At 44.1% G+C, this 26,607-nt stretch overlaps 1 protein-coding gene across 2 annotated transcripts in view; it reads left to right on the top strand.

Moving 5' to 3' along the window:
- Window positions 1–4,845: 4,845 nt before the first annotated feature.
- The window catches only part of ADAMTS3 (ADAM metallopeptidase with thrombospondin type 1 motif 3), a 320,349-nt gene continuing 298,587 nt past the window's right edge, over window positions 4,846–26,607 (top strand). For both annotated transcript variants that reach the window (XM_033961379.1, XM_033961370.1), the window contains exons 1-2: window positions 4,846–5,296; window positions 8,455–8,482. In XM_033961379.1, the coding sequence (XP_033817270.1) occupies window positions 5,231–5,296; window positions 8,455–8,482 (94 nt within the window). In that variant the 5' untranslated portion in view covers window positions 4,846–5,230. The remainder of the gene's footprint in view (window positions 5,297–8,454; window positions 8,483–26,607) is intronic.

The following is a 26,607-nucleotide window of genomic DNA, read 5'->3' as shown; positions in this document are numbered from 1 at the left end:
CATGGGGCTGACCAATTCTCGTCACCCGACGTCAATTCTAACGTCAGAGAGGAAGTTCCGGGCCAGCCAGGCAGCGATTGGCTGGCCCAGAACTTCTTCTCCGACTTTAGAATTGACGTCGTGTGGTGAGAATTGGTCGGCTCCGTGCTGGGGAAGATAAGCAGGGAGAGCTAAGAACTCGGCGCCAGCCTGTTCCCCGATTGCGGCGGTGTTAGCCTATTCCCCGATTGTGGCGGTGGTATCCTATTCACCGACTGTGATGGCGGCCTGTTCCCCAATGGCGGTGACTTGGGGGAGGGCAGTGAGTAGGGAAGCATGTTGGGGACTCCTGCTTTAAGCGAGCCGCAAGCCGCATTCAAGTGGCTAAAATGCCACAGTTTGCCGACCACTGACATAGACCAATGTGAAGAAACACCACCACAGGAGAAATCATAGGGGGAGGATCAAAAAAAATTTATGTGTGACAGACAATTGTAATAAATCAAAGCCTATGTGAAGAAACACCACCATAGGAGAAATCATAGGGGGTTTAAAAAAAAAATTTCTGTGGGACAGATAATTGCAATTTCCAAAGAAACACATTTTTCACATACTTACCAAAGGCCTACAGCCCTACACTGCAATCGCCACCACAGCCTGGGATGCCTTGTTGCTTGGTTCCGGTGCTTGTGGGAGAGCTGCAGGGCAGAGTGAGCTGTGCTGCAGGGCAAAGTGAGCCGTACGCTCCGGATCTGGGCTGAGAGGGGGAGGAGGGAGGCTGAGAACGCGAGATGCACAGTGCAACCCAGCAGCCGCTCACTGACATTAATGCCGCCTAGAGACGCAAGCCAAAGAGGACAGAGGGAGGCTGAGACTGGGAGAAGCACAGCACCACCAGGAGGCCGTTTGCCGACATTCCCTCCGACGCAAGTCAATTACAGCAGTCGCGGTCTCCACAATCGGAAAACTTGTGAAGTGGAGAGGACAGACCGCGGGCCGCAAAATAGGCCCTGGGGAGCCACATGCAGCCCGCTGGCCGCGTGTTTGAGACCACTGGTCTAGGCTGTGTTGTAAAACTTTCGGTTATACATTCAGTACGACTAAGTCTAGCAAGGCCCATGGCCCACCCAAATCCTGCCTCGACACTCCTGGGGTGGTATATGGGGGGATAATTTAAGGTACTGGGGAGGCACATGGTTGTATGGGGGATAATTTAAGGTACTGGGGGGCACATGGGGATAATTTAAGGACATGGGATGATTTAAGGTACTGGGGGCATGTGGGGGTATGGGTATGATTTAAGATACTGGGGGGCACATGGGGATGATTTAAGGATATGGGATGATATAAGGTACTGGGGGGCACGTGGGGGGTATGATTTAAGATACTGGGTGTATGTGAGGGTATGGGGCCTGCTTGCCTGCCATAAGGCCTGCCTGCCTGTTACTAGGCCACTAGACCTGCCTGCTCTGTGCCCTATCTTAGCCTACCACTAGACCACCAGAGGGGGGAACAGGGTGCAGAGCCTGGCAGGGAGAACTTGGGTCAGAATGGTTTTTTTTTCTTCTTTTCCTCCTCTAAATCTAGGGTGCATCTTATGGTCAGGTGCGTCTTATGGTGCGGAAAAATATGGTATATGTATAGGTATGTATGGAGTATGCAATTTGAGGATGTTGTATGTCTTTGAAGAGAGATGTATGCATAAAGTTGTATAAGCGTCCGTGCATAGGGCATGTGTGAAGAGTAGGTATGAATGAGAATGTGTCAGGGGTAAAAGGCTGTGTGAGGAGTTTGGGGTAGTTTATATATGCAGATTTGTGTATATTTGGATATGTTTATGTAGGTAGATGATGAGAATGGATGTTGTGGAGGGTAAGATGGGGTCTGTATATGTGGGGGGAGGTATGTGTGTCCGGGTTGTGAGAATTTGTCTGTGGGATGTGTGTGCATGTGAAAGGATTGGCTGGGAAGAATAGAGGGGAAGTAGCTTAAAAGATATCATCTTTCAAAACTGTTTCAGGTTTTTTTCCCTCTCTGTCAGCATTCTGCCATATAACACAATAGGGATTTTTGGAGAGGTTCTGTTCTCTGAATATGTTATGTTTTTGATTTTCAGATATTTCTCCTCTTCTTTCAGCAAGTCAAATCTGGTGAAATTCTCTCCCTTCTTTAGCAAGTTATTTTGACCAAGGACAGACAGATACAGATCTTATATGTTAGAAAGAATGAAAAGGAATCACCTAAGTCTTGTTTGTTGACCTTTATTTCCATGTATCCTTATGAACTAACACAATACCAAATCTACTAGCCACAGGCCAAAAGTTCTAATCCATTGGGAAATCTAAATTATGTCCTTATGTGCACTCAGTACTAATGAAAGCAATAGATAATGGATAATGGATCGCTGACTTAGCAAGTACCTTACGATGCAAAAATACGGTATCGCTTCTTTGGTCACTTGGAAGCCTGTGTTATTTGTATGAATGTTGCAAAGAAGAAATAAAGTAACATGAACCTGTGCTCCATTTCATGTTAAAGAATCTGTTTAAATTATATAGTCTTGAATTTTGGTAGATCACTTAGAAGTTGATTTCTGATGCTAAGGGAACAAAGAAAGGAATTCAATATATGGCACTGAAAATTTCAGGGCTCCTTTTATCAAGCCACGCTATTGGGGTTAATGCGCGTGACTTTTCATCACGCGTTAACCCCTGCGCTGGCCAAAAACTACCACCTGCTCAAGAGGAGGCGGTAGCGGCCGGCGGTTTAGCATGCACTTGATAAAAGGAGCCCTCAGTGCTAAAATACGCTAGCACCAAGCGCTATTCTATAAAGGGAGTGTACTCTTTGCAGAACAGTGTTTGACGCAGATTAGAGAATGACACGGGGAAAAATTCTGTCCCTGTCACTGCCCCGTCCCTGGACCACCATCCTCTGCACCGCCCCGTCCCCGCTGTCCCTTTCACCGCCCCATCCCCGTCTCTGCTGTCCCCTTCACCGCCCCGTTACTGCCCCGCTGTCTCTTTCATCGCCCCGGCCCCGTTCCCGTCTTCAGCGTCTTCTCCTCTCCATCCCCCCACCCCCAGCACCCTTCAAGCGGTCCAGCAGCTCCCTCCCGCCGGCCAGCCGTGCATTTCCCTCCTTTTCCCTTACCTTTTCTTCTTAAAATGGCATTTTCTATAAGGCTACCAGCTGTATTACAGCCGAAGCCTTGAAGTCACGTCGGGTTGCCTGCTAGAAGTCTCCTCCGATGCAACCGGAAACAGGAAGTTGCATCAGAGGAGACTTTTACCAGCAGGCAACGCAATGCGACTTCAAGGCTCCGGCTGTAATACAGCTGGTAGCCTTATAGAAATCGCCATTTTAAGAAGAAAAGGTAAGGGAAATGGAGGGAGGGAGATACATGGACGGCCGGCGGGAGAGAGTGGGCTGCCGGTTCGAACGCTCGGTCACCACGCGTTCAAGATTGTTCACTGCCCCGCGGGGCGGTGAATGGCCTTGTCCCCGAACTTGTGGTGACCAGTTTTTTTGGTCACCATTTTGGCGGGTTAACTGCGGCTAAACGCGGCTAGCTGCGGGTAACCGCCACCGTGTCATTCTCTAACGCAGATCCCAAGCCTAAATTTTGGGTGCTGTACTTCCGCCCACTAAAAGCAGATCTAAATGCTGGCACCCAGAGTGTTTCGGACAAATTCTGTAAATCAATACATAACTTTTTAGAATGTCCCCAACACACTCTTGGCCACGTCCCCTTTTCAGATACATTGAAGTTAGGTTCCGCGCTTTATAGAATCGTATGCATGTACAAATTTTTTAAACGCAACAACCAGAGTGGAATTGTCCAAAAAGGAATAATGTGCACTAAAAAAGTGTCTTTCAATCTGTCTGATGAAATGACGATCTTTATTGTTCAAATATCAAATTGACAAATCAATCATAGAAGAGTGTCATGCCACAAGGAAAACGAATTCTTTGATTGAGTGTCAGTATACCTCGTATATCATCATTAGTGATTTTTAAGACACCTGAGGCAGACCTGTTGGCCGAAACATGCGCATGTCGAGTCAATTTGTCAATTTGATGTTTGAACAATAAAGAGCGTCATTTCACCAGACGGATTGAAGGACACTTTTTTAGTGCACATCATTCTCTTTTGGACAATTCCACTCTGGTTGTTGCATATTTGTGTCTGTGGTGGTGTTTTTTTCTTTCCCAAATTTTTAAGACTTCATAACCAAAAATGAAAGGGATCAAACGAGTGCAAAGACATCAATACAAACAGCCTCAAGAATAAGGAACAAACATGAATTTAATACATTTGACCCAATCTGAGTCAGGGGTCTTAGAATCACAAAGTCTCTTCCTGCTTTGAATGATTTCTTAGGAGCAAAGTCTTATAACGCTGGTTATATACTGTCTGTTAGATCATTTATTTTACGATATTGAACAGGAGGTAGAAGCAGGGAGGACCCAGCTCTGCCTAGCAGGGGTTAAGGTCCAAGTGCCCCTTCGGGATTATACTTGGCTCCAACGTTCTTTAAATGCTTCCTTACAATGAAACTGAAGATTCTTCCCTCCTCTTCCTTTTAAGAGCATTTAGAGACTGGCATTTAACAAACCATCATTGTGTGTAAGCTCTTCTGAGCAGGGAGCGTCTGTGGAATGTTACATGTACAGCGCTGCGTACGCCTTTCAGCGCTCTAGAAATGCTAAATAGTAGCAGTAGCAGTTTGCTTGCTAGATACTAAGCAAGAGCAGCCACAGCAGTCTGGGTTGCCGTGACGTCACGCGGGGGCGTGTCCCGGGGGGCTGGTCGGGAAGGTATTAGAGCCCTTGGAGCCCCCAGGCAGAGGGCAGAGCGCTCTGTGTGCAGCTGGAGCTAACATCATCCTTATCCTCCCCACTAACATCCCCTGCAGGTCTCCTTAGCAAAAACCTAAAGTAATCCCCAGTCACTCTGCTTTCCGGCTCTGTTAGTCGTCTTCCCCCTACCCATCCCTTCCTTTCAACCACCAGAAAAGCAGGCAGGGTGCCTCCCAAGTTTTTTTGGGGGCCCCTGCAGTTTACTGCTGCTGCTACCACCAAGCCCGGCATGTAGGAATAAAAATAATTTATTTGAAAAAAAAAAAAAAAAAAGCTCATGCCGAAAGATCCGTCAGGGAAGGCATCCTGGTTTCCTTTTTTTGATCGTTTTACAGTATTGTTTTTGTGGGTGGGTTAAACTGTCTGTTGCAAGAGAGTTGGACTCGTGATGGTTGCCCTGTCACTTTGGTTTGTAGTATCGGCTCTGGTAGAATGTAGGACTTCAGCTGAACAAGTAAGTGGATGCCACGTGCAGTTTTGCTTTTCTTGCCTGCCCAGCACGGTTAGATACTTCCCCCCCCCTCCCTCCTGTGCTTGCACCCCCTCCCCCCACCCCTGGTTGATTCACGTTTTGAAAGTTTTGCTTTTGAACTCTTGTCCTTGAAAGCTCACGCCTCAATCAATGGGTAGATTGTGTAAGCCTTTGTCAGGTTTGCTGCTCTATACTTTGGGGGAAACTTTTACAGGAATAAGTTGGCTGCCGTTTATGTGTTCCGGGGACTTTACTCTTTGACATAAATCTCTTCTACAGTCTCTACACAAGCAACTTTGATGGGGGGGCGCTTTTCTCCAGTTGACAAATCCTGTCCAGGTCATCCTCCCCTCCTGATTCCCCAAGGCTCCTTTCCATCCTGCTTCTATGAGCAATGAAACGGGCTTTTTAGGAAGTGAGACACAACAAGGGACAGTAGAAAAGTATGAACAACCCCTTTGGCTATAGCTCCTCTACATGTGCTACACGAACATTTTGCCAGAGTTTTTTTCTTGGGCACTCTGAAAAAGCTCAGATGCCAGTTTTGACACTATATAATTGCTGTGGATGCCTTCCCTTGAAAAACCAACTGTGGGGTCCCTGTAATAACCGGAACAGCAAAGGGATCCATAAAGCGATAGATTAGTCAGTCCAAAATAGCTGAATGCCCTGCACTGTGTTCCCTAAGTTTACTTTTAGAGCTGCCATCCTTCCGGCTGTATGTGGGCTGCCTCAATGTACTTATAGTGATTGCACAGCCCCTCTCATAACACCTGAGTGGAAATTTCACTGGCACAATGATCCTTGTTGAAACTAACATGTGATCAGGGTTGGTGTCAGAGTATTAGGTACCTGGGCATCCTTGAGTCCCCTGTCAATTATCTTTTATACTCCTCGCAACGCGCCCCCCCCCCTTGCTGATAATTAAATTAAGAATTATGATCATCCAAACACCATCACTCCAGAGCAATCCTATAACAATACATGTTTGGTCATATGTTTTTAAATAGGAAACAAATGGCAAGTTCCAAAAGCCGTTTTACAAGGCAAATGGGGAATCTGGAAATTGCCCTTTCTTCCTGCAGGTTAAAAGTAGGCGCTGATGATTCTTTGAGCCTGAATAACTGGCAGTATCTATTGTTTCACTGTGGCCGAAGCTGCTCTTTGCTGTCCCCCAGAATCTGCTGCCCTAGGCGACTGCCTAACGTGGCTAATATTTGGGCTAGCCCTGCATATGATTGATTTGCTTCCATTACAAGGCTAATGTTTTTCCTCAGGAATCAATTCCTGCTCCCTAGAAAGCTAATGTATCCAAGACATTGCTACTCTTTGGGTTTTGGCCAGGTACTAGTGACCTGGATTGGCCACCATGAGAACGGGCTACTGGGCTTGCTGGACCATTGGTCTGACCCAGTAAGGCTATTCTTATAATCTTATGACATTGAACTTGACACATCATTTTCAATTGAAAAGGGTGATGTCAGCTTTCTGGAAGACTTACAGTTAAGTACTCTTTAGGGTAGGGATGTCAAAGTCCCTCCTCGAGGGCTGCAATCCAGTTGGGTTTTCAGGATTTCCCCAATGAATATGCATGAGATCTATTTGCATGCACTGCTTTAATTGTATACTAATAGATCTCATGCATATTCATTGGGAAATCCTGAAAACCCGACTGGATTGCGGCCCTCGAGGAGGGACTTTGACACCCCTGCTTTAGGGTGACATGTAATTAGGTAATGTCTAATACTTTAAAGCCCATAGTGGTCTCCCTCATTTTTTTCATACTTGTAATGGGAAAACGTAAGTATTGACCTGAGCTGTGTGGTGTGATGTCTGCTCTCCCGATTTGCATTTTTTGTTGGGGGCTATGACAGGGAATAAGTTTCATCCTTTGTTGACCCAGTAATACAGGAATTTATCTCATGCATATTCATTGTAGAATTCTGAAAAGCCAATAGGCTGCGGGGTCACTAGGACATGTTTAGGAGGCCCTGATCAGTGCGTTCCTGGCAGCCATGCTCGCAATATCAGCGCCCACTGACTATCCATAGACGGTGTCCAAATTCTTCTTGTCAATTTATGTGCCAAGCAGGAGCAGTTCTCTTTGGTTCCTGTTCATTGTTTCTAGCTACAGACGTCACAGTCTCGTTTTCTTTAATCTGAAAGAAGCAATTTTTACATGGGAATGAAAGGCCGTGCATCCTGAGCAGCACACTTCACACAGCAGTTTGTGATTAGTTCTGGCTGACGGGCTGTGGATTAGGGTTAGTAGCAAATGTCACGGTTCCGTGTCACTAAGCAGGAAGTTCCATGTCAAAATAATCAAATGGCGCTATTTAGCTTTAAAAACTCCAATTTCCCCCCCCCCCCCCAAACATGTGTTTAAATTATCAGAGCATGTCTTTGTTGTAATTTCAGTTCCTCTAAAGGATTAAAACTTTATTTGGTACTGTGAGATGATCTTTGTGTACTGGCTTTCCTTGGCATCGTGACAGTGGTCCATATTCAATATTAAAGTTTCTTAGCTGCTCTGAAGATATATTGTGGAACTTGTTAAAATATAGGTAGTAATGGTTGCTTATTCAGTTAGGGCAGGGGTCCCCAAAGTCCCTCCTTGAGGGCCGAATCCAGTCGGGTTTTCAGGATTTCCCCAATGAATATGCATGAGATCTATGCGCATGTACGGCTTTCAATGCATATTCATTGGGGAAATCCTGAAAACTCAACTGGATTCGGCCATCAAGGAGGGACTTTGGGGACTCCTGAGTTAGGGGAAAACTGTATGATATTAAAGAATAGCTTGGAGAAAACCTGAGCTTGCACACACTAAGAACAAACCAATATTCTTCGCTGGTGACCCAATAAGGGTTTAGTCCATATAGTGCAATTCTAAACTCTCTTCCTAATTAGGGCATTGGCCTTTGTATAGGTTTAATTGAATTGGGATCCCCAGGTTTTCATTCTCTATAAATTAAAGGAGACAGCAAAGGATGCTGGTATTTTTCCTACTGATCATCCAGTAAATCCATTTGCAGGGGAATGCCTGTATTTAGGCTGAGGTTTAGGATTATCTATTTACATTAAACCATCTCATTCTCTGTGATGAAAACTAATGACTTTCTTTTGTTTTCCTCCTCCAGGCTGGTAATGAAGAACTGATCCAAATAGGTAAGGCCATCACAAAGATTAAGTTAGCTAAATAACTAGGCTCAGGCTGGTTTATTGATTTTGGAGTCTCCTCCTCCTCATGTCTTAATGAAGAGGCACTCTGGGCATGGCTGAGAAAACTAATAACATTTTTTCAATTTAAGTGAAAGCTAAACATCATAGGCTTGCTTTTGTAGCATAAAGCAGATCTGAGAAGAATTCACACAGTAACATGCTTTCTTATCTGCTCTGCCTGTAGCTGGGCAGAACAATTTCCCAAACATTCCCATTTTTAGTCATGGAAAGGGGCTATTTGAAAATTGCCCGCCTCGCCTTGGGCTCAATTCAATCAAGGGCGCGAGAACGGTATAGAAAAATTGAATAAATAAAATAAAAATAAAAGATAGGCACTCTAACACTGGGGGTTAAACTAGTATTCTATAACAGCACTTTTGCATGCCAAATCTGTCATAGAATGCTAGTGTTAAGCTTGCTGTGCTTTGCCCAATTTTAGGGAAAGGGGATGGGGACTTGTATACCACCTTTCTGTGGCTTTGGCATTTCAAAGCTGACATTCAAAGTGCTGGGCACTAGTACCTCTCTGCCCCCCCATACCACGCTTGTGTCTTCCCATCCCTACCCCCACCTCCATCTCTTTAAATCTTTGCCAGTACGAGGAACTTCTCTGGCCTGCTGCTTGCACTGGCCTGGCTCCCCTCTGAAATCACTTCCGGGTCACGGGGCCAGAAAGTGGCATCAGAGGGAAAGCAAACGCTGGCGCATGCAATAGACCGGAGAAGCTGCTCGCATTGGCGAAGATTTAAAGAGGTAAGGGGGAAAGGAGGGCACGAGCGGGGAACGAGGAAGGAGCAGCAGGTGAGATAGGAGTAGGGGGGAAGGCAGAGAGGAGGGCACAGAGGCTGCCCTGCTACATCACTGGTGCAAAGCTACACCCAGTGGTGTAGTGAAGGTAGGAGGTGTCAGGGGCGGTGGCACACCCCACTCCTTCCGTACCACCCACCATTCCTTCTTTGCCTCCCCGCCACACCCGTGCCCTCCCTTCCCCCCATCCTGTACCTTTTTAAATCTTCACCAGCATGAGCAGCTTCTTTGGCTCGCTGCTCGTGCAAGTGCTGGCTTTCCCTCTGATGTCACTTCCTGGCCCTGTAACCCGGAAGTGATTTCAGCAAGCTGGAGAAGTTGCTCATGATTGGGAAAATGTAAAGAGGTATGAGGTGGGGGAAAGGGAGGGTATGAGCATGGCTTGGGGGACAGAGAGGTGCCGGCATCTCCACCAAGACAGTGCCCGTGCCCCCCCCCCTTACTACGCCACAGCCTACACCCCTTTTCAATTGCATAGTATAAAATTTAGGTGTGGAAGTTATGGAATTGTGACTGGGACAGATGCAAATCGATGCCAATTAACTCCAATTACTCATTAACCAATTAATCTGCATGCTTATTTGCCCTGGGTGCCCATATTTGGGTGCCCTATATACCAGGGGGTCTCAAAGTCCCTCCTTGAGGGCCGCAATCCAGTCGGGTTTTCAGGATTTCCCCAATGAATATGCATGAGATCTATGTGCATGCACTGCTTTCAGTGCATGTTCATTGGGGAAATCCTGAAAACTTGACTGGATTGCGGCCCTCAAGGAGGGACTTTGAGATCCCTGCTATATACTGTAGCATCCAGGGGAGGGCTTACAAAATAGGAATGTAAGTCAGTTATTGTGCACAGCTACTAATTCATGCAAATTAGTGCTTCTTAATGCTTGTTATTAGTACTCGTCTCAATTAAGTGTCAAATAGCTAATTATGTTATACATGCAACTGACACTATTTTATAACTGGGTACAGAATATGCGTCCAACTTTGGGTGCTCTTTCTAAAATCAGAAGGCTTGTGCATGTGAACGTGCATGCATTCTTCCGTGTATATATTAACCCACATTTTGCAGAGGTTTTCCAGGAGGTGGAAATTGAAACATATTTATTGTCAAATCTGCCCATGTTTTATTTGGGAAAAGTACTTTCAGCAAAAGTATTAGCGGAATTTTTCCTTTGGCAATTCTCAAAGTGAAAATATACACCTACCTCTGCTTTGAAAATTGGTACAGAAGCCAGGGGTGAATAGTGCCCATGGCCGCAGCCTCAGAAGCTATGCAACTTGACCTCTGTGGGTTACCCTTCCTAAAATGCGCTATTTCACTAGCGAGCTAACATTATTAACATGTTATTAGTAAATAGGTCCCATTGTATAAAATGGGACAAGCAACATGCAGTAAAGTGATAGTATACTTTAGTAAATTTAACTTCATATATCCAGAGAGTAAAAGTCTAATGTCTCAGAGCTGACATTGGAGGTGTAAAATCTGAACCCAGTCATACAGGTAAATAAGTAAATGAGAATTTAGCTATAGGGCCTTCTTCTCACAGTCTCCACCCAGTCGCACCTTGATATCTCTGAGCCACTGCAGAGATGAAGGGACCTGCCAAGTTGTGGGTGTAGGTCATATTTCGATACTTTACAGAGACAGCACAAGAGCAACAACAAACCAATGCTTTGGGGCAAATCTGTCAAAAGGGAAAACATTATAATGCCAAACAAAACTTAAAGACGAGATTCCATACACAAACTATCAGAGAGAAGGCTATTCCAGAATTTAAGTATGTTGCAAATGGCTGTCCTCCTTCCAACAGGACAGGCAAGCATTAAAAAAAAAAATAATAAAAATATATATAAGAACATAAGCAGTGCCTCCGCCGGGTCAGACCATAGGTCCATCCTGCCCAGCAGTCCGCTCCCGCGGCGGCCCAAACAGTTCACGACCTGTCTAAATCACCAGAAGGGGCCCCCATGCCTCCTTGGTTTCCTAATTGAGTCCTATCTTCATGTCAAAGTCCTAGCCCTCCGGTCTTGCACCTGCACGACCCGGTTGGGTTTCTACATTTATTTTCTGGTTAGCTTTCTCAGTTAGCTTTCTCAGTATCCCACGATCCCTTTATCCCTCAGGAATCCATCCAGTCTCTGTTTGAATCCCTGTACCGTACTCTGCCTGATCACTTCCTCCGGTAGCGCATTCCAAGTGTCCACGACCCTCTGGGTGAAAAAAAACTTCCTTGCATTCGTTTTGAACCTATCTCCCTTCAGTTTCTCTGAATGCCCCCTCGTACCTGTTGTCCCCTTCAGCTTGAAGAATCTGTCCCTATCCACCCTCTCTATGCCCCTCATGATTTTGAAGGTCTCTATCATATCACCCCTGAGCCTCCTTTTTTCCAGAGAGAAGAGCCCCAGCCTATCCAACCTCTCAGCATATGGGTAGTGTTCCAGCCCTCTTACCAGTTTCGTTGCTCTCCTTTGGACTCTCTCAAGTACCTCCATGTCTCTCTTGAGGTACGGCGACCAATATTGAACGCAGTATTCCAGATGCGGACGCACCATCGCTCGATACAGTGGCATGATGACTTCCCGCGTCCTGGTAGTTATGCCCCTCTTTATGATGCCCAGCATCCTGTTGGCTTTTTTTGAGGCCGCTGCGCACTGTGCAGATGGCTTCAGTGATGCATCCACCAGCACACCCAAGTCTCTCTCAAGATTGCTTTCTCCCAACAATGCCCCCCCCAATTTGTAGTTGAACAACGGGTTCTTTTTCCCTATATGCATAACCTTGCATTTTTCCACATTAAAGCGCATTTGCCATTTGTTTGCCCAGTCTTCCAGCTTGTCTATGTCCCTTTGCAGGTCCTCACACTCCTCCCTGGAGCTAACTTTACCGCACAGTTTGGTATCGTCTGCAAATTTTATAACCTCGCACTTTGCCTCCTTTTCCAGGTCATTGATATATATATATATATATATATATATATATATATATATATATATATCTTTTGCTGAAGTTATACTGTGGAAAAACTTGAAATGCTATGCAGGCAATCAAAAATGTACTACTACCACTACTACTACTAATTTATTCATATGCCGGGGAGGTTCTAAGCGGCTCACAACAAAGAAGGCAATACATACAATTCTGATAAAATACATCAAGGTAAAATACAAACCATGTGAATAAAATACATAAAGTTAAAAAGAAGACATGTTAAAATTAGAAACAGAGTGCATTAAGATACCAACTTATCGAATAGTTGTGTCTTTAGCAATTTTCTAAAATCTAAATAAGAAGAAGCTTCTAGCATCATTTTTCCAAACCATGCATTCAATTTGGCAGCCTGAAATGAGAAAGTTCTCTCAAGGAATTTCTTATAATGACAAGAATTTATGGAAGGATATGTGAACAGATGCACTCTCCGTATATTTTTATTAGACGAAAAATGAGGGAGCAGATAACCTGGTGCCATGCCGAAACCTACTTTATAGCAAATGCATGAAAACTTAAAAAAAACTCTAGACTCCACCGGCAACCAGTGCAGATTGGATTGGAAAGCTTATCGAATACTGCCCTGTGCTGCATGTTGCTTTAGTATGCTATAAAATGTTTATGACTAAGGCAATGTATAAGAGTACTGATGTTTAAGAAGGAAATCTATATATTGGGAAACAGCGATCATAATATGATCAAGTTCAAGATGGAAGTAGGAATACTGAAAGGAAAGAGAACCATAGCGACAACTTTTAACTTCAGGAAGGGTAACTACGAAGCAATGAGGGGAATGGTAAAGAAGAAACTTAGGAACACTTCCCAAAAATGGCAGACGGTAGAACATGCCTGGTCCTTTTTCAAGGACACGGTGAGCGAGGCGCAAAATCTATATATCCCCAGATTCAGAAAAGGGTGCAACAAGAGTCGAATAAAAGACCCGGCGTGGATAACTAAAATAGTGAAGGAAGCGATAAGCAATAAGAAAAATTCATTCAGAAAATGGAAAAGGGATAAAACTGAGGTAAACTGGAGAGAGCACAGGAAGTATCAAAAAGAATATCACCGTGTGGTTCGAAAAGCCAAAAGAGAGTATGAAGAGAGACTAGCCAGGGAAGCACGAAATTTCAAACCGTTCTTTAGATATGTTAAAGGGAAACAGCCGGCTAGGGAGGAGGTGGGACCACTGGATGACGGAGACAGGAAGGGAGCGGTGAAGGAAGAGAAAGAGGTCACAGAAAGACTTAACATGTTCTTTTCATCTGTATTCACAAACGAAGACACAACCAACATACCGGAACCTGAGCAATTCTTCAATGGAAATCAAGCACAAAAGTTAACATCCATAGAAGTGAGCCTTGATGATGTGCGCAGACAGATAGAAAAACTAAAAACTGACAAATCCCCGGGTCCGGATGGAATCCATCCAAGGGTGCTGAAGGAACTAAAGGAGGAAATAGCGGAACTACTACAGCAAATTTGCAACTTATCTCTGAAAACAGGTGTGATTCCGGAGGATTGGAAGATAGCCAACGTTACGCCCATCTTTAAAAAGGGATCAAGAGGAGACCCGGGAAACTACAGACTGGTGAGTCTGACCTCTGTTCCGGGGAAAATGGTGGAAGCACTAATAAAAGAAAAATTTGATGAACATTTTGAAAAACACGAACTTCTGATAACCAGCCAACATGGTTTCTGCAGGGGGAGATCGTGTCTGACCAACTTATTGCACTTCTTCGAGGGAATTAACAAACAGATGGACAAAGGAGACCCCATAGACATCATATACCTAGATTTCCAGAAAGCCTTTGACAAGGTGCCTCATGAACGTCTACTCCGGAAACTGAAGAACCATGGGGTGGACGGAGACGTGCATAGATGGATCAGAAACTGGTTAGCGGGTAGGAAACAGAGGGTAGGGGTGAAGGGACACTACTCAGACTGGAGGAAGGTCACGAGAGGTGTTCCGCAGGGCTCATTGCTCGGGCCGCTGCTATTTAATATATTCATAAATGATCTAGAAACAGGAACAAAGAGTGAGATAATAAAATTTGCGGACGACACCAAACTATTTAGTGGAGCTCGGACAAAGGAGGACTGTGAAAAATTGCAAAGGGACTTGGACAAATTGGGAGAATGGGCAGAGAGATGGCAGATGAAGTTCAATGTTGGGAAATGTAAAGTATTGCATGTGGGAATCAGAAACCCGAGGCACAGCTATACGATGGGAGGGATGTTATTGAATGAGAGTACCCAAGAAAGGGACTTGGGGGTAATGGTGGACATGACAATGAAGCCGACGGCACAGTGCGCAGCGGCCGCTAAGAGAGCGAATAGAATGCTGGGTATAATCAAGAAGGGTATTACAACAAGAACAAAAGAAGTTATCCTGCCGCTGTACCGGGCAATGGTGCGTCCGCATCTTGAGTACTCCGTCCAATATTGGTCACCATACCTTAAGAAGGATATGGCATTACTCGAGAGAGTTCAGAGGAGAGCGACACGACTGATTAAGGGGATGGAAAGCCTTTCATACGCTGAGAGATTGGAGAAACTGGGTCTCTTTTCCCTGGAGAAGAGAAGACTTAGAGGGGATATGATAGAGACTTACAAGATCATGAAGGGCATAGAGAGAGTAGAGAGGGACAGATTCTTCAAACTTTCAGAACATAAAAAAACAAGAGGGCATTCGGAAAAGTTGAAAGGGGACAGATTCAAAACGAATGCTAGGAAGTAGAGAATGACACGGTGAAAAAATTGGTCCCCGTCACCGCCCCGTCCCCGTCTCACCATCCTCTGCACCGCCCCGTCACCGCCATTCCCTTCACCGCCCCGTCACCGTCACTGCCACCCCATTCACCGCCCCGTCACCGCCACTGCAACCCCATTCACCGCCCCGTCACCGCCACCGCTGCATATATAAAAGCCTCAAACGGGTACGATTTTAAATACTTTTCTTTATTTACGTATAAAGGAAACATTCTTTAAAACTTTAAAACTTAGTTAAATATTAGTTAATAACTATACAAAAACAAACACGACATGTACTTTTAATGCTTACAATGTTAGCCTACATGGTAAGTAGACGCGGCCGCTGTACCTAATCGCGGCAAAGATCTCCCTGCCGTGATTAGCATAGTGACCGCGGCTACGGCTGCAAGTCTCCCCTCCCCCAGCGATCACGGCAGGAGGGCACCCAACCCCTCCTGTATACCCCCCCCAACGGCCCTCCCGACAATCGCAGCAGAAGGGTACCCAACCCCTCCTGCCGGTCCTCCCAATGGCCTCCCCTAAGATCGCCGGCAGGAGGGTACCCAACCCCTCCTGCTGGAGCCCCCCCGACGATAGCAGCAGGAGGATATCCAACCCCTCCTGCCAGCTCCCCAACAGCCCCCCTATGATCACTGGTAGGAGGGTGCCCAACCCCTCCTGCCGGCCCCCCCAACGGCCCCCTATATCGCCAATAGGAGGGTACCCAACCCCTCCTGCTGGACCCCCCCCAACAAACCCTCCCACCCCGGAACCCCCTTAGTCTTACTTTCCAAGTTGGACCGGACGGCTCCTCACACGTATGGCCAGCAGGCTTGCCTCCGTCCAAATGAGGCGGACCCGCCCCTACCCTGCCCAACCCACAGGATCCTAGGGCCTGATTGGTCTAGGCACCTAAAGCCACTCCCGCTATAGGAGGGGCCTTAGGTGCTTGGGCCAATCAGGCCCTAGGATCCTGTGGGTTAGGCAGGGGAGGGGAGGGGCGGGCCCGCCTCATTTGGATGGAGGCAGGCCTGCTGGCCAGACGAGCGAGGAGCTGTCCGGTCCAACTTGGAAAGTAAGACTAAGGGGGTTCCGGGGTGGGAGGGTTCGTTGGGGGGGGGTCCAGCAGGAGGGGTTGGGCACCCTCCTATTGGCGATATAGGGGGCCGTTGGGGGGGCCGGCAGGAGGGGTTGGGCACCCTCCTACCAGTGATCATAGGGGGGCTGTTGGGGAGCTGGCAGGAGGGGTTGGATATCCTCCTGCTGCGATTGTCGGGGGGGGGGCTGTTGGGGTAGGCAGGAGGGGATGGGTACCCTCCTGCCGCGATCGTTGGGGAGGGCTGGTTCTGTCGGCATGAAGGGCTGAGCACCTTCCTGCCGGCGATCGTCGGGGGGGGCGGGTTCTATTGGCAGGAAGGGTTGATCTGACAAATGAGGAGCCAGTATATTGGGGGGCGGAGTCAATGCGGCAACGTGCAAGTTGGATCGAGAGTTAGAGGAGACAGACAACATGGCGGAGACATCGAACACCCGGTCACGAACACGGTGAAACACAGGTAAATAGCGGTTCCTAGAAGGGGGTACATTGGCCTGCGGGGACAAATCTTTTCACCGTTTTTGCGGGCGGTGAAAACTTTTGTCCCCGTGTCTGCGGTGATTTGGCTTTGGAGTCTCCATAACCCGCAGCCAAACCGCAGCCACGCCGCAGCTGCCTGCGGGGATCGCTCCCCGTGTCATTCTCTACTAGGAAGTTCTTCTTTACCCAACGTGTGGTGGACACCTGGAATGCGCTTCCAGAGGACGTTATAGGGCAGCGAACGGTACTGGGGTTTAAGAAAGGATTGGACAATTTCCTGCTGGAAAAGGGGATAGAGGGGTATAGATAAAAGATTACTGCACAGGTCCTGGACCTGATGGGCCACCGCGTGAGCGGACTGCTGGGCGTGATGGACCTCAGGTCTGACCCAGCGGAGGCATTTCTTATGTTCTTATGTTCTTATATAAAATCGGAGGTATGTATGTGTGTATGTATGTGTGTGTGTGTGTATGTGCCGCGATCACGCAAAAACGGCTTGACCGATTTGAACGAAACTTGGTATGCAGATCCCTCACTACCTGGGGTGATATGTTCTGGGGGTCTCGCGGCCCACCTGCACACGTGGGCGGAGCTACAAACAGAACATCAGATTTCATCCATTCATGTCAATGGAAAAAATGTAAAAAGCTGCCATTCTCACAGTAATTCAAAAACGGCTTGACCGATTTGAACGAACCTTGGTATGCAGATCCCTCACTACCTGGGGTGATATGTTCTGGGGGTCTCGTGGCCCACCTGCTCACGTGGGCGGAGCTACAAACATAAAATCAGATTTCACCCATTCATGTCAATGAAAAAAATGTATAAAGCTGCCATTCTCACAGTAATTCCAACTACCTGGGGTGATATGTTCTGGGGGTCTCGCGGCCCACCTGCACCCGGGGGCGGAGCTACAAACAGAACATCAGATTTCACCCATTCATGTCAATGGAATAAAAGTAAAATGCTGCCATTCTCACAGTAATTCAAAAACGGCTTGACCGATTTGAATGAAACTTGGTATGCAGATCCCTCACTACCTGGGGTGATATGTTCTGGGGGTCTCGCAGCCCACCTGCACACGTGGGCGGAGCTACAAACAGAACATCAGATTTCATCCATTCATGTCAATGGAAAAAATGTAAAAAGCTGCCATTCTCACAGTAATTCAAAAACGGCTTGACCGATTTGAACGAACCTTGGTATGCAGATCCCTCACTACCTGGGGTGATATGTTCTGGGGGTCTCGCGGCCCACCTGCTCACGTGGGCGGAGTTACAAACATAAAATCAGATTTCACCCATTCATGTCAATGAAAAAAATGTATAAAGCTGCCATTCTCACAGTAATTCCAACTACCTGGGGTGATATGTTCTGGGGGTCTCGCGGCCCACCTGCACACGTGGGTGGAGCTACAAACAGAACATCAGATTTCACCCATTCATGTCAATGGGAAAAAAGTAAAAAGCTGCCATTCTCACTGTAATTCAAAAACGGCTTGACCGATTTGAACGAAACTTGGTATGCAGATCCCTCACTACCTGGGGTGATATGTTCTGGGGGTCTCGCTGCCCAACTGCACAGGTGGGCGGAGCTACAAACAGAAAATCAGATTTCACCCATTCATGTCAATGGAAAAAATGTAAAAAGCTGCCATTCTCACTGTAATTCAAAAACGGCTTGACCGATTTGAACGAATCTTGGTATGCAGATCCCTCACTACCTGGGGTGATATGTTCTGGGGGGTCTCTCGGCCCACAACTCTATGTTGCTTGCTCAAGGGTGGGTTCACCCAACAATTTATATGTTCTTGCTCCTGGAAGTGAAACTAAAAATGTTGTTTATAATCACGTTTTGCGTTAGTTGTGTTGTATTCACTAGCTGATGCCCCGGCGTTGCACGGGTATTTAATTATAGCAATAACACTGTAAATGGATTCAAATAAAGATACTTTATACTGGGGAATGAAATTATTGGATTACAGCTTAATAAAAAGTACAATATTCAAATTTAATGTGAAATATTTGACAAAATGAATACAATACAACTAAAGCAAAACGTGATTATAAACAACATTTTTAGTTTCACCTCCAGGAGCAAGAACATATAAATTGTTGGGTGAACCCACCCTTGAGCAAGCAACATAGAGTTGTGGGCCGAGAGACCCCCAAAACATATCACCCCAGGTAGTGAGTGATCTGCATACCAAGTTTCGTTCAAATCGGTCAAGCCGTTTTTAAATTACTGTGAGAATGGCAGCATTTTACTTTTATTCCATTGACATGAATGGGTGAAATCTGCTTATCTGTTTGTAGCTCCGCCCACGTGTGCAGGTGGGCCGCGAGACCCCCAGAACATATCACCCCAGGTAGTGAGGTATCTGCATACCAAGTTTCGTTCAAATCGGTCAAGCCGTTTTTGAATTACAGTGAGAATGGCAGCTTTTTACTTTTTTCCCATTGATATGAATGGGTGAAATCTGATGTTCTGTTTGTAGCTCCGCCCACGTGTGCAGGTGGGCCGCGAGACCCCCAGAACATATCACCCCAGGTAGTTGGAATTACTGTGAGAATGGCAGCATTTTACATTTTTTCCATTGACATGAATGGGTGAAATCTGATTTTATGTTTGTAGCTCCGCCCACATGTGCAGGTGGGCCGCGAGACCCCCAGAACATATCAGCCCAGGTAGTGAGGGATCTGCATACCAAGGTTCATTCAAATCGGTCAAGCCGTTTTTGAATTACTGTGAGAATGGCAGCTTTTTACATTTTTTCTATTACATGAATGGGTGAAATCTGATTTTATGTTTGTAGCTCCACCCACGTGTGCAGGTGGGCCGCGAGACCCCCAGAACATATCACCCCAGGTAGTGAGGGATTTGCATACCAAGTTTCGTTCAAATCGGTCAAGCCGTTTTTGAATTACTGTGAGAATGGCAGCATTTTACTTTTATTCCATTGACATGAATGGGTGAAATCTGAGGTTCTGTTTGTAGCTCCGCCCACGTGTGCAGGTGGGCCGCGAGACCCCCAGAACATATCACCCCAGGTAGTGAGGGATCTGCATACCAAGTTTCGTTCAAATCGGTCAAGCCGTTTTTGCGTGATCGCGGCACATACACACACACACACATACATACACACATACATACCTCCGATTTTATATATATAGATTTTGTCAAATATTTCACATTATAATTTGAATATTGTACTTTTTATTAAGCTGTAAACCAATAATTTCATTCCCCACTATAAAGTATCTTTATTTGAATCCATTTACAGTGTTATTGCTATAATTAAATACCCGTGCAACGCCGGGGCATCAGCTAGTCTATATATATAAAATCGGAGGTATGTATGTGTGTATGTATGTGTGTGTGTGTGTATGTGCCGCGATCACGCAAAAACGGCTTGACCGATTTGAACGAACCTTGGTATGCAGATCCCTCACTACCTGCTAGCGATTCCCGCATGGTAAATGCAAGCAAGCCCATTCAATTTCTATGGAGCTTCATCGCATTTGCCACACGGGAATCAATAGTGCGACTTGCAAAAGGAACCATTGCTGCTTAAGAGGCCTTTATACTAAACTGTGTTAAGCGCTAACACATGCCTAATTCAGCTTTAAATTACATACCATAGGGCACACTCAGGCATCCTGCGGTAAGTGTCCTTTCAGTGAGCACTAATCCATATGCTAAAAGTTTTTTATTTTTTTATTTTTGAGATGGCATATTGGGGGCATTCCTATGCTAATCAGTTAGCACATGGATACCACATGAGTCCTAACCACTTATAAAATGGTTGGCAATAAGTTCTCACCTGGTAAATTTTTTTAATGGCTGTGCGTTAATGGCAGCATTACTGCATGCAATATCAACAGGAAAAGAACACAGGAGTTGATTGTTTATAGCTACACCAGGCTGTACTGCCTCTTTAATGTTTAAACGATTTTTTAAAAAAATTTATTGTTTTTAAATTAAATACCAAGTATTACTTGTACAGAAAAGCATAATTAGTCAAGATCATAAATTTGTTAAAGCATAACCCCTATTACACTTCAACTAAATCAAGAAGAAAAAACAAACAAAAAGAAACACACATTTTAGACTAATACAGCTCAAGTCCTCTATTTTGAATCCAAGACTTCAATTTAGCGAGAGAAAAGAAAATATTGATCAATGCATTAAGAAATGCTATAGACTATAGAGCTGAGATAGGAGTTACATATAACCTATGGTCAAGACTCATTTGGAGCACTGGTCTTGACCTAGAGCCGCCGCGTGAGTGGACTGCTGGGCGAGATGGACCATTGGTCCGACCCAGCAGCGGCAATTCTTATGTTCTTATTCTCGTCCAGTTGAGATAACGCCAAAAAAGTAGTTAATTGATGGACTTCAAAGAAAACATATTTAATTGAACGATGGCAAACTATATACTTGCAAAGGTGCCTCGAATAGAATGTGGCCCCCAATGAAATGACGCCTGGTCTCAGAAGAAGAAATTCTCGTTGACGTTTTTTGCGTCTCTCTTGAAAGATCGGGGAGCATTTGTATTTTACAACCAAGAAATTCTGTCTGTTTATTTTTAAAGAAAAGCCTCAATAACCATAATTTATCAATTGAAAGAGCTACAGTTAGAATCAACATTGCTACATCCTTGTGTGACGTCTCCAAAATTTCTGATACATTCAATGGTACTTGATCAGGAGCTTTTAACTGTTGCGGAGACTTATTCTTGTTAGGTAAGTAGTATATCTGAGAGAATGGAGGCAAAGTTTCTTCTGAGACTTGAATAATTTCAATTAAGTCTCTCCTAAGCGTCTCCCTAGGAGTGACCATTGTAAGCCTAGAAAAATTAATTAGATTGTTGTTACGTGAATTGTTCTCAAGCATATTTACTTTCCTTCTAAGATTCACATTGTCTTTAATTAAAGACTCTTGAAGATGTTTAGAAAATGAAAACAATTTTTATTGATGACAATCATTCCACAGAACAGAATACCGAACATTGCCCACAAAGTAGTAACAGGCATTTCCAAAAAAACAAATATATTCAGGTCATCACATTTCCAGTATATCAGGAGTAGAACATCCCCCCCTTCCCCCTGCTCATAACATAACATTCCGTAGACATCCAAAGTATATTCCCCCTCTTTAATAACGCCTAGTACGGGTTTTAGCGCCAGCAGTGGCGATCACTGCTCTGGCACTCATAGAATTCCTATGAGCTTCGGAGCAGTTTCCATTACTGCTGGCGCTAAAATCCATGCTACGCATTAGTAAAGGAGAAGGATAGTGACTTACAATGCTTCATTCACACAAACAGCTGATGTAACAGGTAAAAACTGGATCAACAACTACACAGCAACCCCTCACCGTTACCCTTCTGCCCCCCCCCCTCCAAACTCCAAACCTAATTCTTAACAAGGAGAATTACAAGTACACAGGATTTTGGTACTTACGCACAGATTTTTGCATATATATTGCCTCTTTTATATATATAAAATATTACTAGAGATACTACGAAAAGAAGGGATAAAATGGATTATGTTTCTCTTAACATGTGCTAAGCTTTAGTAAAAATGGCCCTCTGTATTTGTGTGTGCATATATCTCTATCAGTGAATATAAATGTATCATAAAACATAACATAAAACTTCTTTACCGCTAAGTTCTATGTGGTTCACAATAGATAGAGAATACACATGAATTTTGACAACAAAATATATCTAATTCCCAAAAGATGCATTTTTAAAGCACAACAAAACTGTTGGTAAGAGTTGCAAGATGCAAATAGTAATTCAGATCCTTGGCCCATAAAACCGCTTGAAAAGACAACATACACTGTTGAAATTTTTTGAATTTATAGCCCTTAGCAGGTGGAAAAGAGAATAATACATGAGATTTTCTAGAATGTTTAGAGCTGGTAATGATAAAAGAATCCATTAGATACTCTGGGATAAGGCCTGACACTACCTTGAAACAAATGCATCAAAACTTAAACTTACCCCCTGTTTTACGAAGCCGCGCTAGCGGCTGCCGTGCGGCAATGGTCCCGAAGCCCTTTAAATCTCTATGGGCTTCGGGGGCCGTTACCGCAGCTAGAGAATGACACGGTGAAAAAATTGGTCCCCGTCACCGCCCCGTCCCCGTCTCACCATCTTCTGCACCGCCCCGTCACCGCCATTCCCTTCACCGCCCCGTCACCGCCACTGCCACCCCATTCACCGCCCCGTCACCACCACTGCAACCCCATTCACCGCCCTGTCACCGTCACCGCTGCATACATAAAAGCCTCAAACGGGTACGATTTTATATACTTTTCTTTATTTACGTATAAAGGAAACATTCTTTAAAACTTTAAAACTTAGTTAAATATTAGTTAATAACTATACAAAAACAAAACACGCAGAGAAAAAATTAATTAATATAAATTCTCAAAACTGACACATTTTGATCACTAAATTTAAAATAGTTATTTTTCATACAATTTTTCAATCACTAATCTTCCACCACCCCTGGGGCTAGCAATGCACAGACATAAAACTACACAGTCTTACATGCAAAGGGGTTGGAAATAAAATAATCTTATTGGCTTTGCACTCTGATTAAAAAAAAAAAAAGAACCAGCTCAGTGCTGCAAGAGTAGCCCAGCCAGACTTCAGCACGGAGTTGTTTTTTTTTTTTTACACAAACATTCCTTTCCTTACCTCAGCTTGTAACCGACGAAGTTTTCAGGTTTTCAAAAAGCTGCGAAATCCAAATCCTCTGCTCGGCTCCGAAATCACAATCGCTACTGCTGCACTACAAGCCATTAAATATCATGTATCATGTGCGGCAGTAGCGATTGGTCCCCTACTTTGATCTGACAAATGAGGAGCCAGTATATTGGGGGGCGGAGTCAATGCGGCAACGTGCAAGTTGGATCGAGAGTTGGAGGAGACAGACAACATGGCGGAGACATCAAACACCCGGTCACGAACACGGTGAAACACAGGTAAATAGCGGTTCCTAGAAGGGGGGACATTGGCCTGCGGGGACAAATCTTTTCACCGTTTTTGCGGGCGGTGAAAACTTTTGTCCCCGTGTCTGAGGTGATTTGGCTATGGAGTCTCCATAACCCGCAGTCAAACCGCAGCCACGCCGCGACTCACTGCGGGGATCGCTCCCCGTGTCATTCTCTAACCGCAGCGCAGCTGCTAGCACGGCTTCGTAAAACAGGCCCTTAATCCGCACCTCGACCGGCAGCCAATGCAACATGCATTGCAAGGGCAACATGATCATACTTCTTCAAGTTATAGATCAATTGAACCACTGCGTTCTGTATTATGCACAATCGTTGAAGGTTTTTTTGAGCTCCGGCAAGGTGCACAATATTGCAGTAATCTAGTTGGCTAAGAACCAGAGATTGTACTAACAATTGAAACTGTTACTTCTTTGAAGAATTATAATTTAAGGGATGTATAATTATTGAAAATGTGAGTGACAAACATTTTGAATGACTTGCTCACAATCAGCACAATGCATTGTTTATAAATTCTTTTTTTTTTTTTTAATTCTTTATTCATTTTCAAAATTGCATTAAGTGTTAAATATATTCATTCAGATTAACATTAACTACATCACTTACAAACAATCATTGATATATTACATAAAAACATATCCCTTCCCTTTTCCCACCCCACCCACCCACCCTTATATTCCATTATCATATAAAACATGTAATAATAAAATTCCCCCCTCCCTACCCCTTAAATCGATAAGTATAAGTGAATCAATTTCAAATTAATCTTTACAATACTTTGTTAATGGTTTCCACACATCCTGAAACTTCTTAAAGTATCCCCGTTGCAATGCAATAAACTTTTCCATTTTATAAATATGGCAAAAAGAGTTCCATCAGAAGTTATAATTTAATCTCCTCCAATCCTTCCAATTATATGTAATTTGCTGAATGGCAAAACCGTTCATTATAAGTAGTAATTTATTATTATTCGCAGAAATCTGACTTTTTTTTCTCATTTCCATACCAAATAGGATAATGCCACTGGGTTATCTAATAAATTATTAATTTGGTCCCAAATTGATTTCCAAAAATTCATAATAAATGGGCAATGAAACAGTAAATGATCTAAAGTTCCTGCTTCCAGATGACAATGCCAACATCTATTAGACAAAGAACTATCTAAGTTTTGTAACCTAACAGGGGTCCACAACACTCTATGTAACAGAAAAAACAAAGTTTGTCTCATAGATGCTGACACTGTACATTTCATCCTCCAAGACCAAATTCGTGGCCATTGAGATGCAGTAATTTCATGCTCCAAATATCTCTTAAACCAGTTTTTAATTTCTTTTTATTAAATCCACTTAACACTTTGTACCACTGGGCGGCCTGGTGACCCAAGAAGTCTGTCTGAAAACACAGAAACTCCAAACTATAATGTTTGTTAAGGTTTTTCCAATCAGGGAACCCCGCCTGAATGGCATGCTTCAGTTGCAACCATCTAAAATTTTCTGAATTTTTAAGACCAAATTTATGTTGCAACTGTGAAAATTCAAGCATAATACCATTAGAAATAACGTCATCCAATATTCGTATTCCTGCTATCATCCAGTGCTTCCAGACTAGTCTCTCTCCGCCAATTTGGATCTTGGAGTTTACCCATATAGACTGTTTTGTAGATTTATGAATTGGAATAGTTGTTAAATTGCTTACATGTCGCAATGTTTTCCATGTATCTGCTAGCATGCTATTATCTTTACTGTAGCTAGGCATTTTGATACTGAGTACATGGCACAGACGTATGGGAGACATGAGTTGCCATTCTAACCACAACCAGTCAGGGAGTTTTTCCATGAGTTCTGGGAGGACCCAATACATACCTTGGGACAAAATATAGGCTTGATGATACCTATAAAAATTTGGAAAACTTACCCCTCCCTCTGAAATTGATCTTTGTAAGGATACCAAAGCCACTCTAGGAGTTTTACCCAGCCAAATAAATTTTAAAAGAATACTATTTAATTTTTTATAAAAGGACCCTTGAAAATATACCGGCAACATTCCCATCTGATAACAAACCACAGATAAAATAATCATTTTAATAGTTTGGACTCTCCCCCACCATGAAAGATGTAAAGGATTCCATTGCTCACACATCTCTGTAACCTTCTGTAATAACGATTTTTCATTTATTTTCATTGTTTCATCCAATGTATTTTTAATTCAAATGCCTAAATACTTTATTCCATCCTCTTTCCAAAGAAAGGGAAAAGAATCAAACAAACCTTTTGTACAATGAACATTGAGTGGAAGAATTTCTGATTTATTCCAATTTATTTTATATCCTGAAAATTTTCCAAAATTCTCAATTATTTCAAGTAAACAAGGAATGGTTTTCTCAGGATTTCTCAAATAGAGCAATATATCATCCGCATAAGCCGAGATCTTATATTCCCGATCTTTATGAGGAATACCCTGTATCTCCTCTGTTTGCTGAATGGCTAATAACAAGGGTTTCAATGCAATAACAAAAAGCAAAGGAGATAAGGGACAACCCCCCTTTGCAACCTAAAACCTTCTGAAAAATTATTGTTAATATATAATTTAGCAATAGGAGAGCTATACAATGCTTGAATTATTTGTATAAATCCTGAGCCGATACCAAACCATTTCATCGCTTGATACATAAAGGTCCATTCAACACGATCAAAAGCCTTTTCTGCATCAAGTGATACAGAAAAAACTGGATCTTTTAAGGCTTTGGATAAATTCAACATATGCAATGCAAGCCTAGTGTTGTTAGAAGAATGTCTTTGAGCAACGAATCCTGTTTGATGCATACCAATAATAAAAGAGAGAGCTTTAGCCAAATGTATAGCCAAAATCTTAGCTAAAATTTTCCCATCAACATTAATTAAAGAAATAGGCCTGTAATTT

The sequence above is a fragment of the Geotrypetes seraphini genome, chromosome 1, assembly GCF_902459505.1.
Source record: "Geotrypetes seraphini chromosome 1, aGeoSer1.1, whole genome shotgun sequence".
In the NCBI taxonomy this organism is placed as follows: domain Eukaryota; kingdom Metazoa; phylum Chordata; class Amphibia; order Gymnophiona; family Dermophiidae; genus Geotrypetes; species Geotrypetes seraphini.
Note: the sequence above shows the minus strand (reverse complement) of the source record. Positions and strands in the feature narration are given on the sequence as shown.